Raw genomic sequence first — 16,334 nt, 5'->3', positions numbered from 1 at the left:
GTTTTCTTGGGTTTTGCCTTTTTTTGGATGGTTTCTTTTTAAATATTGTGGACAGTGAGACCTGCGGGCGGGGCCATGGGGGGGGGGGTGTGACCCGTGACCCTCCCCCCTCCTCCTCCGCAGGGACCTCCCCCCCTCCCAAAACCCCGGGTGGGGGGGGGGGCTGGGGGGGGCAGGACACGTGCCTTCACCGGAGCCCAGCCCCCTCCCCAGGGCTGTGGGGGGGGGGGGGTCGTGCCTTGGCGCACCGGGGGAAGGGGATGAGGGGTGTGGGGAGCGGGGCGGGGGGCTGGTCCCCCCCGCTGGGCTCGTGCCTTCCCCCGCCGTGGGGCGCTGGGGGGGTGGGGGGCTGGGGCTGGGGGGGGTGGTGTGTGTGTTACCCCCCCCCATCCCCATCCCCATCCCCATCCCCATCCCCATCCCCATCCCCATCCCCAGCGGGGCTGCCCCGCGGCTCAGCCCTGCTGGAAGCAATAAACGCCGCGGGAGCGGCCGGGGCCGCCCGGTACCGGTGTCCTCTGTGCCCGGGGAGGTGGGGGGGGGGGATTTGGGGGGGGGGGGCACAAGGGGTCGCCCCATCCCAGCTCTGCCCGGCTGCCCCCCAAGGCCCCGCCCCCTGCGCGCCAGCCCCGCCCCTGATTGGCTGGCTCTGCCTTAAGCCCCGCCCCTCCCCGCTCCGCCCAACCGGGAGCGACTTTCCGGTTCCGCGAGGGGAGCTGCGGTCGCGGTTCGTCCCCGGGGGGAGGTCGGGTCGCGGGTCCCGGGTCCCGGTCCCATCGCTGCTGTGGGGCGGGGGGGGCGGGAAGGGCCGTGCCGGTGCCTTGGGGGGGGGGGGAGGCGGCTGTGGGCGGGGAAGGGGAGAGGGGGTTAAGGGGGGGGGAGGGGGGTGTCCCGTTGCCCCGGGGGGGCGCTGGGGCCACCCGGAGCCGCCCGTCCCACCCGCCCCGTCCCCGCTGCAGAGCAGAGGCCGCCATGGCGAACCACCTGCGGTTCGTGGGCCGCACCGTCATGGTCCAGAGCGGCAACGTGGACGCGGCCTACAGCGCTCTGAACAGGTGAGGGGCGGGAGGGGCCCGGGGGGGGGAGTGGGGTGGGAGGGGCCCCGGGTGGGGGGCGAGAGGGGCCCGGGGGGGGGGTGGGCGGGCCTGGAGGGGGGGTGTGGACCTGGGGGGTGGGTGGGCGGGCCCTGGGGGGGGGCTGTGTGGACCTGGAGGGGGGGGGTGTGGACCCGGGGGTGTGGGTGGGGTGTGGACCCGGGGGGGGGGTGTGTGTGGACCCGGAGGGGGGGGTGTGTGGACCCGGAGGGGGGGGGGTGTGGACCTGGGGGGGGGGGGGTGGACCTGGAGGGGGGGGGGTGTGGACCTGGGGGGGGGGTGGACCTGGGGGGGGGGGTGTGGACCTGGAGGGGGGGGGGTGGACCTGGGGGTGTGGGGGGTGGACCTGGGGGGGGCGGTGTGGACCCGGGGGTGGGGGGGGGCCGGGCCTCCCACACCCTCATTAATTAGACCGCCTGTAATTAGTCACCGGGCGGGGCCGGAGCGGCGCCTCGGGGCTCTTCTCAGGCTCTGAGGCTGCCGGCTGCAGCCCGACCCCTCCTCAGGCGCCTTTAATTCAATTAAACTCAATTAACAGCCCCTCCACCCCCCCAAACAGGGGCCGGGCGGTGGGGCCGGTAACCGGCGGGTGTCTCAGCCCCGCGTTTTAACCCGAATCCTCTGGGTTTCTCCCCGTTTCCCCCCATCGCGGCCCCGCGGCAGGATCCTCTCGCAGGACGGGCTGGTGGACGCGGTACGGCGGGGCCGTTACTACGAGAAGCCGTGTCGGCGGCGGCAGCGCCTGGCCTACGAGGCCTGCCGCCGGGTCTACAACGCGGAGATGGGCCGGAAGATCGCCTTCCTGGCGCGGAGCAGCCGGCAGACCCCTGGCTGGGCTGCTAAGGGGCAGCCGCGGCCCCTTTACCCCCCTCCCCTCCAATAAAGCCCCTTCCCTCCAGCGGCTCCTGGTTTAATTGCGGCGGGTTAATGATGGGGGAGGTGGTGGGGGGCCTCATTCCCCCCCTCCCCCCCCCAATAAAGCCCCTTCCCTCTAACGGCTCCTGGTTTAATTGCGGGGGGGTTAATGATGAGGGAGGTGGCGGGGGCCCCCCTCCCCTCCTCTCCCCTCCTTTACCCCCCTCCCTCCCCCCTTTTCCCCCCCCTCCTCCCCCCCCCCTTTCCCCCCCTTCCCTCGCCCCCCCCCCCCCAATAAAGCCCCTTCCCTCCAGCGGCTCCCGGTTTAAGTGCGGGGGGATTAATGGTGGGGGAGGTGACGGGGGCTCCCTTACCCCCCCCCCCCCCCCCAATAAAGCCCCTTCCCTCCAGCGGCTCCTGGTCTACTTGTGGCGGGGCCTCATTTCCCACCCCCCGCCCCATAAAGCCCCTTCCCTCCAACGGCTCCTGGTTTAATTGCGGGGGGTTAATGATGGGGGAGGCGGCGGCGGCTCGGCTCCCCTCCCCCCCTTTCTCCCCTCTCCCCCCCCCCCCCCCCCCCAAGAAAGCCCCTTCCCTCCAGCGGCTCCTGGTCTAATTGCGGGAGGGGGGTGTTAATGATGGGGGATGCGGCGGGGCTCGAACCCGCGACCTCCGGGTCCCTGGTGGGGTTCCCGGGGGGTGATTCTTGCGCGGGAATCAGGCGCGAGGGGGGGGCGTGGCTTAGCGTGGTCACGTGATGCAGGCGGCGTGTGGCGCCTCCCGCTCCTTCCCGGCAGCCTCCGCGGCAGCCGGGCGCGCAGGCGCAGCGCGGGGGTTTCCGCTTCCGCCCCCGACGTGCCGTCACCGTCAGGGTCGCCGCCGCCGACCGGGCCGGGGCCTGTCGGGGCCGCGCCCCGCCCCGCCCTGTCCTGCCCGCACCGGTGAGGGACCGGGGGCCGCTCCGCGCCGGGGAGAACGCGAAGGAGGAGGGGGGGTGTTCGCGGGAGAGCCCGCGGGGTGGGGGAGGAGGAACCGGGGAGGCCGCGCCTGAGGCGCCGGCCCACAGTGACGGGCCCCGCGCCGGGGCCTGTCCCTCCCCGGGGAGGCCGCGCTGAGGGGTCCCGCTGCGCTGCTGGGCCTCACCGAGCGGCCTGGGGGGTTGGGGCGGAGGGAAGCGCGGCCGGCGGCAGCTGCGCGGGCTCGGTCGGGGCCGCCCCGGTAGCGGCGGGAAGCTGGGGCCGTGCAGGGTGGGGGGGGAACCGCCGGGGATCTCCACCGCCCTTCCCGGGCCGTTGGGCTGCAAGCGGGTGTGCGAAGCCGCGTCCTTGCTGTGCTACCCGCCCCCCTCACCCCCTTCCCCCGGCTTCTCCGCGGTGCCGGAGCCCCGGCGGGGTGTGCGGCTGCCGGGCGGGTGCGCTCGGCGCAGCGAAGCCGAATTCCCCGTGGTTTCTCTCCCCGAAGGAAGCGGTTTGTCCAGCCGGCAGCGCTGCAGGGGCGTCTCCTTCGCGTTCTCCCTGTTCTGAGCCACAGAGTAGCACAAGCGGTGAGTGTTGGTGCTGGAAGCCGCCTGTACCCCTCCTCTCCCCTTGTTGTCACCCCCTCTGCCAGCCCTTATTCCATCTGGAGTTGAAACGAAGAGCTAATTAGAGAAACTCCTCATCAGAATACCTGTGCCAAGCTGTTGATGCATCCCTGTAGTCGTTAATTCTCCCCCCCCCCTTGTCTTCAAGCTTTGCCCAGAGCATCACATGCTGCAGCAAAGTCCAAACTAATGGGGGAAACTTTATATTCATGTTCTTTTTTGGCTGGTGTTTGGTGTTTCTCTGAGAAACCTGCCTTAAAAAGTAAAAGGCTGCAGAGATTTGTCAGGTTTCTGGTCGCAGAGGGGGAAGAATGGGGGTTAAATCTGTAGATTTACATCTCAGCTGCTGTTTGCAGACCCCAAATTGAGAAATACCTCGTTAGAACCAACTCCCAGGCTCTTAATTCTCAGGTTTAGGAATGATAACTGTGTTTGATTAACTCAGACCTGTGTTGAGGTTGAGGCTCTGCAGCGTGGAGAAGAAATCCTGAGGTCAAACATATTCCCTTAAGAAGATTTCCTCCTGTTTCCAGATAAAGGAGACTTGGAACCCAAATCAGATTAAGGCTTGGGTGCTTAATTAAAACATTATTGCATCTGCAGGCGGTGACAGGGGGTGAGTCATTAACCAGGAGGAAGTTTTTACCTGGAAAAATGGGTGGTTTTGGCTTTGCCAGTGAGATCTGGGCACCTCTTGGGCTCTAGAGCATCAGTGGGGTGTGTTCAGGGTCGTTTGTGAACCTCATGGGGAAAGAGACTAATTAAGGCAGCCTTGAAATCGCTCTTCCCAAGCAGTGAAGTGCAGGTTTGTGGGGGTTGAGGGGTGTTAACAACCAGCCCTGCAAAGACCTGAGGGAAATTGGGAGGGAAGCTGAGGTGTGATGGGACCAGACGTCCCCATCCCAGTTGTGGTGGGTCCCTGGGGAGAGCAGAGCCTGAGCTGGAAGGCTGGGTGCAGTGCTTGCTGGGTGTGTTTCTCTCTTCTGCTGGGATCTTTCCTCAGCACACTGGCTCATCAATTTTACATCTAATTTTAAAAAGAAGGGAGCAGAAATCATCTCTGAGAGGGGTGGCTGCTCCTGAGCTCTCCCATGAAGGAGAAGAGCACTGAAACAATGACAAGCTCCTTGTTTATATTGTTACTCCATGGGGTTTCCTCCTCATCTTCACAGGTACAAGTGGAAGAATTCACTTCAGCTCCTGGCAAAGATGTCTCTCTCCAAAAGGGAGCTGGATGAGCTGAAACCATGGATAGAAAAGACTGTGAAGAGAGTCCTGGGCTTCTCAGAACCCACCGTGGTGACGGCGGCGCTGAACTGCGTGGGGAAGGGCATGGACAAAAAGAAAGCTGCAGGTACGTCCCACCCAGCCCAGCCCAACCCCCTGTGCAGAGGTGCTCAGAGCCCTTAATGGAGAAAATCCCCTCAAATAACCTTGAAATAGCCTCAAATCAGGTTTAAATTTGCTCCTTTTGTTCCTGGAAGACTGAAGGGCTGCCTGGAGAAGAGAAGGCTGTGGGGGGACCTCACTGCAGCCCCCCAGTCCCTGAAGGGAGCAGAGGAACAGGAGGGGAATCAACTTGTTAAAGGGTGGATAATGGCAGGACAAGGGGATGGGGTGAAGCTGGAGGAGGGAAGGGGGAGAGGAGAGACTGGGGGGAAGTTCTGTCCAGAGAGAGTGGTGAGGGGCTGGAAGGGGCTGCCCAGAGAGGGGGTTGGGTGCCCCATCCCTGGGGGTGTCCAAGGCCAGGTTGGCTGGGGCCCTGGGCAACCTTGTGTAGCTCCAGGGCTGGGGGTTGGTGGCCCTGCCTGTGGCAGGGGGGTTGGAGCTCTGGGACCCTTGGGGTCCCTCCCAACCCAGCCCAGTCTGGGATTCTGGGATTCTGTGCTGGGTGGGCTCAGGGGGTCACTCTTGTTGCTGCTGGTGGCTGGTGGTGTCTGGAGGGGGAATGTCATCCTCCCCAGTATGAAAATGTGTTTTGTGGTGAGGTGGTTGTAGAGAAGATTCAACAGAAACCCCAAGGTTCTGTTGTGAGTTCTGTTGACACCCAGGCACAGCTGGAGTCTGGGTCTGGATCACCCCCAGGTTCATCTAGAAGCTTCCATGTGTGTGTGGGGCTGATGCCAGCTCAGCCTTGCTGAGCCAGATGCAGACAGGCTGCAGGGCAGGGTGGGGGAGAGGGACTGATCATTTCACCTGTGGCTTTTTCTTTTCCAACCATAACTTTTTCCAGCTGAGGTCTGGACTCCCTCAGTCCTCCTGAGTTTCAAGAGGATCCCCAGATCCCATGTCACACCCCTCACTGCCACCACCTCCAAATAAATCCATTTCACAGCCTCACAGAAAAACTCTCCGTGGATTCTCCAGTCCCCCCCCAATCCCAAGCAGCAAATTCTGCCCTTTACACCATTCCTCCTCTCTTCTTTTCCCCTTCCCCAGACCACCTGAAGCCCTTTCTGGATGATTCCACCCTGAGGTTTGTGGACAAGCTCTTTGAAGCAGTGGAAGAAGGTCGAAGCTCCAGGCATTCCAAATCCAACAGCGATCGGAACCGGAAACGCGAGCTGAAGGTGATTATTGATTATTGGTTATTGATTGTCTGCTTTTGGTTTGGTTCATGCTGGTTTCATGGTGGTTTTTATTAATCTGGTGCTTTTGGTGGCCGTGGAGGCAGCAGTGGGACTCTGCCACACTTTCCTCTTCCAGAGAGGTACATCTGGTAATGCTTAATGTTCAAGAGAAAAGACCCTTCTCCATGATGAAGTGTGTGAGCCTTTACCTTGTGGTTCTCTTGAGGCAGCTCCGTGCTATCTTGAGGTGGAAACTTGGACTTCTGGTTTCTTTTAACCCTTTTCTGCACAGCTTGTGCAGCAGAAAAACTTCTCAGGGTTCCATCTCTCTGTTTTCTTCCCGCTCTTGTGTTGGCAGCACTGTGTTTTCCCTGGGAATTCCCAGTGCCTTCCCATTGCTCTTCCTTTCCTTGGATGCTCAGTGTTTCTCTCTGCCAGCCAGCTCTTCCCATGGGGCTGTCTGCTGGGTGATCCCATATCTTTTCAGTCTCTTTTTGCCACCTGGAATCAACACAGGGTGATTATTGTCAGGCCCCTTCATAACACAAGGCTAATTAATAGGATTTAATCACTCTGTGGCATCTCTCCCATCTAACACTTGTCTGGGATGGTGGAAGTCTCACACATCCAAACCTGTTTTCACCTCCTTTCTTCTCCTGAAGACTTCCCACCTCCTGGAATCTTGTCTTTCCATCGCTCACATACCCAGCTTAAAAGGGGTGCTGCTCCCCACTTAAGAAGTAAGTTCCCTTTCCCATTTTCCATGGTTCCTAATTGATGGCAATCCATATTAATTAATCTAGCACCATAGAATCCCAGACTGGTCTGGGTTGGAAGGGACCCCAAGGGTCCCAGAGCTCCAACCCCCTGCCACAGGCAGGGACACCAACCTCCAGCCTGGAGCTACACAAGGTTGCCCAGGGCCCCAGCCAACCTGGCCTTGGACACCATGAGCTAGAACAATCCAGGATTTGGATCTCTTTGGGTGTGTTGGGAGGCAGCTGCCTCCTCTCCCTTCTTTTCTGTTAGAAACTCCCTGTTCTCCTCTCACTGTGTGGCTGAGGCTTTAACTGGTGCCAAAAAGGGTCTCCTCCAGGTCCAGGTACGTTCACTGGTCACCAAAGAGCTCTGGAGTGGGTACAGCTGGAGGAACAACCCAATTGACTGATCCAGAGAGGTTTGGATTTGGGTTTCTCAGCTGCCTGAGGGCAGCTTAAAAGGACCTCAGCCTTCTGCAGCTTTCTTGGTGCCAATAAGTGTTTTTTGATGATTTCCAGGCTGCTGTTCCACTTTAATGTGGATGTGTTTGGGCTGGTACAGCCACACACTGTGCTGAGCTGCCACAGGGGCATGGAAAGAGATGTTCTGGTTACACTGGTGGATCCTGGTTGCTCCCCTCAACCCTTTTGCTTCTGATCTCTTGGGGAGGTGGTGGAGAGATAAGTGAGGTCGTGGTGGTGCTTGGTGGTGGCAGGATTGCAGGTGACAGGCTGGCTGGTGCCTCTGGCAGTCCCATGGCACAGCTAAGGGGTGTGGATCCCACTTTTCTTCACAAACTGAGTTGGGATTGTGCCCATTTTTGGGCTGTCTTGTCCTCTCTTCCCTGCAGGATGCAAGGAGGGAGCTGCAGCCTCTTGCAGCGCGGGGCAGGGACGGGGTTGGGTGTGGAGTGAGGTGTCTGCTGGGGTGTCTCACATCACCACGGCTGGATAATGGTCTTTTTGGCTTCCCAGCTAAGCCAAGAGCAGGGCTGGGAAGCAGCAAAGCAAACTTAGCCTCTTCTCTTGGCTCCCAGCATGGGGACAGGCATCCTGCCTGGCAAATCATCACCCCCCCTCTCTGGAATTCCCTTTCTTGGAGGTTCTCCATCCAGCTCTAGCCACGTCCTGCCCCTGCTGTAACACGAGATGTTCTGGTGAGGTGGTCAGGTCACCAGCAGACTTTACAGACTGACTTTGCCCCAAGCCCAGCTCAAGTTTAGAGTTGAATTTATACTTCCCCACTGAGATCTTGTCTCAACAAGCAGCAGATTCATTCAGGATGCCACTTGCAGGTCCTTGTTAGCCATCTTCAGCACGCTGCCTGGCCTGCCTTCTCCCTCCTGGGTTAACTCTCGTGGGGTAGGTCGTTGCTTGGGAAGTTTCAGGAACTAAAACGTAATGGTTTACACACTTTATACTATGGGCAAGTCCTTTCTCTTGAACTTGTAGGTTTTCCAAGAAGTACCTGTGTCTGGATGAGGAAGTGTCCTTGTAGAATATGAACCGTTATAGTGAAGAAGGGATTGCAACTAACGCTTACAAACCGGTGTGTATATCTTCTTTTCAAATAACACTTTGACACACACACACTCTACAGTTAACACAGCCACACAGACAAACCCAGTACACAAAACAGGCACTTGACTGGCTGGAATCCATAGTCCCAGTCTGGGGCAGAGCTCCATGTAAAACACACCTCACCTTTTGGCTTGTGACCCGCACGGGCTACGTGAGTCTGTCAGCGTGGCTCTTGCTGGCTGAGCTGTGCTGCTCTGGAGCTGCTCGGTTTGAGCTCAGTGAGTTTGGATCCAAGCTGGAGTCAGCTGGGTTGGAGAGCAGAGGGAATGTCCTGAGCCACCCCAGGTCTGGGGCTGCAGCCTCCTTTTTTTGGGGAGGATGTGGTAGGACAGTGCCGATTCCTTCAGTAAACCCTCTGAAGCTGGTAGAAGATGTGGGAATTGGTTTTGCCCACTCAGGTCAGGTTGTTGGGTAGGTTTTTCCCATCTCTCTGGGTACCTGAGTGAGACTTTTCATCTCCTCAGTGCCAAAAACCTTTGATCATCTGAGAGAACAGTGGTGGCTTTTACCCAGGGACATCCCTCTGGTGTCTCCTGGCCTTCAAACTCTCGGATGGATCATCACTGGTGCTTCTCCAGTGGGGGCACAGGCTTCTTGTGGGATTCCCAGTAAGGTCAGCCTGTGAGTGCCACCCTGGAAGCCTGGAACCACGGTGCAGTGCTGCGTGTACGGTGCTGGATCTGACCTGGGTGGTGCTGAGCGTACTGTGCTGGATGTGACCTTCATGTTGGCTCTTCATCTTAAAACACCAGCCATGAAGAGAGTGCTTTGGTTTTAATCACAGCCCTTACCTTCTTCCCTTCCACGTCAGGATGTGTTTGGTGATGACTCTGAGGTATCCAAGGAATCTTCCGGCGTCAAGAAGCGGCGCATACCGCGATTCGAGGAGGTGGAAGATGAGCCTGAGGTCATTCCAGGCCCACCATCGGAGAGCCCTGGGATGCTGACCAAGCTACAGGTTGGTCTAAGCTCCATCCCAGGACGGGTCTTGAATCCTGATGTAGTTTTGACCTTTGTTTGCTGCAAGGATTGACTGTGCTCCCCTCACGAGTCCCGCTGAGCTGCCGATCGCGCGAGGAAGGTTCATCCCATCCCCCTTGTCCTGCCATTATCCACCCTTTAACAAGCTGATTCCCCTCCTGTTCCTCTGCTCCCTTCAGGGACTGGGGGGCTGCAATGAGGTCCCCCCACAGCCTTCTCTTCTCCAGGCTGCCCCAGCCTAGCTCCCTCAGCCTCTCTCCCTAGGGAAGGTGCCTCAGCCCCCTCATCATCTTCACAGAGATGTTAGATTCCTTCTCTGCAGCTGGAGGTGGTTGTTTAGAGCCACTCAGTGTCATTCTGTTCTCACAAAGCTGCCTTGCACGGATTTGTGGCTGTAGAAAGGTGCTCAGGGCCCCTTCTCCCTTTCCCACAGAGAGAGGAAAAACTCACTGTCCTGTTTTCTTTCCGCAGATCAAACAGATGATGGAAGCAGCCACCCGGCAGATCGAAGAGAGGAAAAAGCAGCTGAGTTTTATCAGTCCTCCAACACCACAGGTACCTGCAGGAAGCAACAGGCAAAGCCTGTCATCCCCATTTCAGCCCTGACCTGGGTGTGCTGGAACGGGCGCGTAACGAATCTTCTTCCTCTTGTCAACAGCCAAAACTTTCTTCCTCATCCCAATCGGAACGTCTCCCCATCGGCAACACCATCCAGCCCTCCCAGGCAGCCACCTTCATGAACGATGCCATTGAGAAAGCCAGGAAAGCAGCAGAGCTGCAGGCCCGGATCCAGGCTCAGCTCGCCTTAAAACCCGGGCTCATCGGCAACGCCAACATGGTGGGGTTGGCCAACCTGCACGCCATGGGCATCGCGCCGCCGTGAGTACCCGTCCTTCCTGGCTTAGTCCTCGTGCTGAAGGTTCCTCCAGTGCTGCTGGGTCCTCAGCAATGGCCTTAGCGCCCACTGAAGGAATAAATTTGGGGTTTAAGAGGTGAAGTGGAGGTTGCTCCATCCTTGGGTAAGACTCCACCTGAGGTTTGAGGCTGTTCTAGCAGTATAGATGAGATTTAACGTTAGGAGGAGCTTTTCACAAGTCATGGGGTGGTTTGGTGCTTCCCATGGAAGTGAGAGTTGTGTTTCCTTTGAATTAACTCCACAATCATGTTTTAATGGGACAGAGCCAGCAGGGACAGGGAGGGGATTGTCCCTCTCTGCTCTGCCCTCCCCAGCTGGAGTCCTGTGTCCAGAGCTGGGGCCCAAAACAAGGAAGATGTGGGGCTGTTGGAGAGGGGTGAGAGGAGCCACGGGGATGCTCAGAGGGCTGGAGCAGCTCCCCATGGAGAGAGGCTGATGGAGCTGGGCTGGGTCAGCCTGGAGAAGAGAAGGCTGTGGGGGGACCTCACTGCAGCCCCCCAGGCCCTGAAGGGAGCAGAGGAACAGGAGGGGAATCAGCTTGTTAAAGGGTGGATAATGGCAGGACAAGGGGGATGGGGTGAAGCTGGAGGAGGGAAGGGGGAGAGGAGAGATTGGGGGGAAGTTCTGTCCAGAGAGAGTGGTGAGGGGCTGGAAGGGGCTGCCCAGAGAGGGGGTGGGTGCCCCATCCCTGGGGGTGTCCAAGGCCAGGTTGGATGGGGCCCTGGGCAACCTTGTGTAGCTCCAGGCCTGGAGGTTGGTGTCCCTGCCTGTGGCAGGGGGGTTGGAGCTCTGGGACCCTTGGGGTCCCTCCCAACCCAGACCAGTCTATGATTCTATATCTTATCTTGCCCCCAGGAAAGTGGAGCTGAAGGATCAGACAAAGCCCACACCGCTCATCCTGGATGAGCAAGGCCGGACTGTGGACGCGACTGGTAAAGAGATCGAGCTGACTCACCGCATGCCAACCCTGAAAGCAAACATCAGAGCTGTGAAGAGAGAGCAGTTCAAACAGCAGCTTAAAGAGAAACCCTCAGAAGATATGGAATCAAACACCTACTTTGACCCCAGGGTCTCCATAACCCCCGCCCAGCGTCAGAAACGCACCTTTAAGTTCCATGAAAAAGGCAAATTTGAGAAAATCGCCCAGAGGTTGCGGACGAAGGTATTTTGAGGCCGTGTCATGCTGGGAGAGAGCCATGGATGGGAGGGTTTGGTTTGGGCTAGGACTTGATCCTCCTCTCCTGGGATGTGAGGGAATGCCACCTTGGCTTCATCTAAGAAGCTTTCCAGTGGAGTCACCTGAAAACGTTTCTCATTGGAAAGGCCCAATTAAAATCTGTGTGTAGAAGGTGTTTCCTTGAAGCTGCCTTCACCTGATGGAAGATGAGGTTTATTTCTGGAAATAATCAATATTTGCTTAAAAATAGGATAGATCATTCTCTGGCTGAGTGTTTTTCCACAGGAGTGATCACCTTAGAGGTGGAAGGTTAAAGGAATCCCAATTTCTCAGGGACAAGGGGACAAATGAGCTTTGTTAGACAGAAAAAGGATATGATGCCCAAGGAAACATTCCTCTGGGGTGACTCCATGCTCCTGGAAGGCTCAGTAATAAGAGGAGGTTCTTTGGGAGAGCTGTGAGCTGCTGCAGAAGCTCTCTGCCATCCTGTGGTGTGTGGTTTCTTCCACAATCCACTTCAGGCTGTTTAAAACAGAAAGAGGCAGGTGTGGTTGTACTGTGCTGTTCTGGAAGGTTGTGCTCCTCCCAGCTCCCCTTTACCAGCTGTTTTCCTCTCCTTGTTCTCAGGCTCAACTAGAAAAGCTCCAGGCAGAGATCTCTCAGGCTGCCAGGAAGACAGGGATACACACTTCCACCAAGTTGGCTCTTATTACCCCCAAAAAGGAGCTGAAAGAAGGGGAGATCCCAGAGATAGAGTGGTGGGACTCCTACATCATCCCCAACGGCCTCGATTTGTAAGTTGAGTCTGCTTGTTGGGTTTGGATGGTTCCATTGTGGGAAGAAGACTCCAAGGAGCTTCTCAGGGGTGGGGTAGTGCTGTGTCAGGCTCTTTGGGTAGATCAAGCCAGAGGTATCTCCTTGAGCTGTTGAATTCCACGTGTGTTCTGCATCACTGCACGTCTCCTTCAGCTCATCGAGCTCTGAACTCTGCATCAAGTAGGGTTTTGGGTGGGATTGCTTTTATTTCTTCATGGTTTGTGTTTAAGGGAGCTCAGAAATCCAAGCTGGGAGGTTTGTGATGACACCCAACTCTTTCCTTTCTAGAAAAGGTGGAACATCCTCAAAGAGAGACGAGTACTTTGGGATCACAAACCTCGTGGAGCACCCAGCTCAACTCAACCCACCAGGTACTGCCCCAGTTTCAATCCACTTTGCTCTTAGACATGAAATAAAACACTCTGAGCAGCTGATGCTTGGTGGGATGAACCAGCCTGTGGTCACAGCACCTTGTTCCTGTGAAGAGGAGATACTGTGTGCAGCTAAAGCTGAAAGCTCTGCAGAGATAGCTGAAACTGGGAGGAGAACTCTAGAGACTTGATATAAACCAGTAGCTTTCCTCACCTATTGATGCCCCGCTCTGCTCGCTGGGGTAGCAGGGCAGACATGATCTCATCTCCAGCAGGTTGGTTTTGACCTTGACTTGAGGAAAAGCCATAAAATAACAACCAGAGAATCTTTTAATTACCAAGAAAATTAAAGCCAACCTGGTTCTGTGTTGGGTGCACTGCAGAGCCTGGGTTTATTGATGGAAGTGTGGCATTACAGGGTCTATCCCCTGCTGAAGGTCACAGGCAGCGGGGTTTTTCTCTTGTTTCTTCAAAATCAGATTCCCATTTATCCCACCTTGTTTCTCTCCCCAGTGGACAGTGACACACCAGTAACCCTGGGTGTTTATTTAACGAAGAAAGAGCAGAAGAAATTACGACGACAGACTCGGAGAGAAGCCCAGAAGGAGCTGCAGGAGAAAGTCAGGCTGGGCCTGATGCCACCACCAGAGCCCAAAGGTAAAACACTGGCTGCAGCAGGCAGGATCGTGTGGGGCTGTGTGTCTGGTGCCTGACAGGCTCCTCTCACAGCTCCTCTCCTGGTTCCCTTGCAGTAAGGATCTCAAACTTGATGCGAGTGCTGGGGACAGAAGCTGTTCAGGACCCCACAAAAGTGGAAGCTCACGTTAGAGCGCAGATGGCGAAGAGGCAGAAGTAGGTGGCACCTTGGACCATTTTGGGGGGGGTCATTTTTAGGTGGATTTAGTGCTGGTGCTTTATTTTTAGAGAGTTACCTCCTTGAACCTATGCAGCAAGGCAGAAGCAGTGTGATTTTTCTGCTCCTTGCTCTTGTAGCCTCTTTATCTGCCTTAAACAACCTTCCAGGGGGGTGGGACACAACCTGGGTACTGGTGATCAGCTCCTGGCCTTGCTGTGCTGGCGATCGCTGTCGCGGTTGGTACGAAGATGGGATCAAAGAACTCCACGTGCTTTTAATTCAGGGGGCTGGAGGCAGAAATCAGGGCAGGAATCACAGCTGCTGTGGTATCTGTGGAATTTAGGAAGGGAAGGATCTGTTTTGGTGCTGGAATGGACGTGCTGTAAGCTGTGCCTTGCTTATTGTTGTGTTCCTCTCTGCGTCCCAGAGCTCACGAAGAAGCAAACGCCGCGAGGAAGCTCACGGCGGAACAGCGAAAAGCCAAGAAGGTGAAAAAGCTGAAAGAAGATGTTTCACAGGGAGTTCACATAGCTGTGTACAGGTGAGTGTGACAGGTTTCCATCAGGCCTTCAAGAATTCCAGCCTCTAGGAATTGCACCACCACTAAAGATGTGTCGGTTGACTCTGACCTTAACTCATCCTGTTAGAGCAGAGTGCTAAAAACACACGTCAAGTTTGCAGTGGTTCAGTTTTGTCCAGCTCTCAGAGCTCATCTGGTTCAGAAATTGGGAAACATTCAAGATTTAAAAGGAATGAGAATGGGAAAGGATGGATGTAGCCTCTCTGAGCAGTCTGATAACAAACAGGCATCATTTTGAGGTGAGGGTAAAGACCCTGAGGAGCTGGAGGAGGAAACGCTGGACCCAGGTGATGCTGAGCATAGGGAGCTCTTAGTGATAATACTTTTTGCTTTTCCACAGACGTCAGTGTTTGGTTTTTAATTTCCTTTCCCTGTCTTTAGGGTCAGAAACTTGAGCAATCCAGCAAAAAAATTCAAAATCGAGGCGAACGCCGGGCAGTTGTACCTAACGGGAGTGGTGGTTTTACACAAAGACGTCAACGTCGTCGTGGTAGAAGGAGGTGAGGACTTCTCAGGCAGGCTTTTTGGTTCAAAAGCTTGCCTCTAGCAAAAAAAAATTACCATGAAAATTGTTATGGAAGGACAAGGAAGTAAAGAGGCCATTTGAAAGTCCCTTAATTAAGGTTGTAATGGGGTTAGCGCTGGCTGCAGAGCGCGCGGTAATCCAGTTAGAAAACCTTCAGTGGTGAAGGGCTGAGAGCACTTGATTAGAATCCTTGATGCTCAGAGTGGATGTGAGGAGAACCTCAGCTCTCAGTCAGGCAGAGCATCCTCATGGTTTGGGCAATTCTAAATAATTTTGAGGTGTTGAAGAGCCTTTTTGGAAATCCCCAGGTGCTGAGAGCCTCAGCTCTCAGTCAGGCACAGCGTCCTCATGGCTTGTGCTGCTCTAAATAATTTCATGAGGTGTTGAAGAGCCTTTTTGAACATCCTGAGGTGCTGAGAGCCGAGTGCCATGGCAAAGGATGCAGGAGAGGCTTGGCCACCCCAGGGTGTTGGCGCTGGATCAGCCTGGTTGTGGTTTATTTGCTGTGCCTGGTTGGCTGGCTGCACTAGGAGGTGTTTGTAGGTGGTGTTTGGCTTCACTACTTTTTAGAATCTCCTAAAAAGTCCAAGGTTAAAGGATTTATTTGGGAATCAATGAGTCTCAATTCATTCCACAGGCCCAAAAGCACAGAAAAAATTCAAACGTCTTATGCTTCATCGAATAAAATGGGACGAGCAAACATCGAACACGAAGGGAGAGGGTAAGTGTCGAGCTGTGTGAGGAGGGGTGGTGAAGCAGCTCTTCCTTCAGGACTAAAATCAGCTTTATTGGTTGGTTTTATTTGTGGTTTGTTTGTGTTTTTCCCCAGATGATGATGAGTCCGACGAGGAGTCTGTTAAGAAAACAAACAAATGCTCTCTGGTTTGGGAGGTGAGTCATGGGCGTAGTTTGGTATGGGGGTGCTTAGGGTGGAGGGAAGGGAGCTCCATCTGACAGCAGCTGAGGCAGAAACAGGCTCACAGGATCATAGGGGTTGGAAGGGACCTCCAGAGCCCATGGGGTCCAACCCCCTGCCAGAGCAGGGTCCCTAGGACAGGGCACACAGGTTGGTGTCCAGACGGGGCTGGATTCTCTCCAGAGAAGGAGATTCCACACCCCCTGGGCAGCCTGTCCCAGGGCTCCCTCACCAATCCAAGGTTTAGGATTGGATGCCAAACCCTTTTAATAGTGTTTCTTGAGCTGTAGCAGCAGTAGGAGCCTCTTCCCTGCACGGTGCTCAGGTGGGGGGTTTATTCTCAGCTTCCATGTCACACAGACCTGTGTTTCCCCTCATTTTCACTGGAGGTGGATTGGAAAAAAACCCCTTTTCTCCTCTCCAGGGCACAGCGAAGGATCGCAGCTTTGGTGAAATGAAATTTAAGCAGTGCCCCACGGAGAACATGGCACGGGAGCACTTTAAGAAGCACGCTGCCGAGCACTACTGGGACCTGGCCCTCAGCGAGTCGGTGCTGGAGTCCACAGACTGAGGGGAGGGGGCTGCCGCCGCCCCCACCTCCCTCAAACCACAACCTGACGCCCCGCCGGTTCTCGGATGAACCCCTTCCTCCCCCTGCTCTCCTCAGCACACCGATTAAAGACATATTTTTTAAAACAAATTACTGTTATGCTAATTAATTTAGGCTGAATGTGAGGGGAGGGGTGATGGGGGGG

General features: G+C 56.3%; 2 protein-coding genes across 2 annotated transcripts; both read left to right on the top strand.

Annotated features, from left to right (window-relative positions):
* The first annotated feature begins 685 nt into the window (after positions 1 to 685).
* MRPS21 (mitochondrial ribosomal protein S21) lies at positions 686 to 1,992 on the top strand. Its single transcript, XM_084276836.1, is given in 4 exon segments — positions 686 to 727; positions 960 to 1,055; positions 1,758 to 1,912; positions 1,915 to 1,992. Coding segments are annotated over 3 exon segments (261 nt in total). The 5' UTR covers positions 686 to 727; positions 960 to 972; the 3' UTR covers positions 1,938 to 1,992.
* An 883-nt stretch (positions 1,993 to 2,875) lies between these two features.
* Positions 2,876 to 16,279, top strand: PRPF3 (pre-mRNA processing factor 3). The gene is made up of 17 exons (XM_084276588.1): positions 2,876 to 2,890; positions 3,411 to 3,492; positions 4,704 to 4,885; positions 5,971 to 6,101; positions 9,252 to 9,398; positions 9,893 to 9,976; positions 10,080 to 10,300; positions 11,193 to 11,499; positions 12,142 to 12,308; positions 12,619 to 12,701; positions 13,215 to 13,358; positions 13,454 to 13,553; positions 13,985 to 14,098; positions 14,519 to 14,637; positions 15,301 to 15,384; positions 15,493 to 15,554; positions 16,004 to 16,279. Exons 3-17 carry the CDS (start codon positions 4,741 to 4,743, stop codon positions 16,148 to 16,150), a joined length of 2,055 nt encoding a protein of 684 aa, XP_084132714.1. The 5' UTR covers positions 2,876 to 2,890; positions 3,411 to 3,492; positions 4,704 to 4,740; the 3' UTR covers positions 16,151 to 16,279.
* The last annotated feature ends 55 nt before the right edge of the window (positions 16,280 to 16,334 follow it).

The sequence above is a fragment of the Gallinula chloropus genome, assembly GCF_964237585.1.
Source record: "Gallinula chloropus genome assembly, chromosome: 29".
Lineage (NCBI taxonomy): Eukaryota > Metazoa > Chordata > Aves > Gruiformes > Rallidae > Gallinula > Gallinula chloropus.
Note: the sequence above shows the minus strand (reverse complement) of the source record. Positions and strands in the feature narration are given on the sequence as shown.

Coding starts and splice junctions, on each gene's coding strand:
- PRPF3 (XM_084276588.1), top strand. CDS start 4,741: ATGTCTCTCTCCAAAAGGGAGCTGGATGAGCTGAAACCATGGATAGAA. Junction 4,886..5,970: donor GGACAAAAAGAAAGCTGCAG/GTACGTCCCACC, acceptor CCCCTTCCCCAG/ACCACCTGAAGCCCTTTCTG. Junction 14,638..15,300: donor CGTCGTCGTGGTAGAAGGAG/GTGAGGACTTCT, acceptor TTCATTCCACAG/GCCCAAAAGCACAGAAAAAA.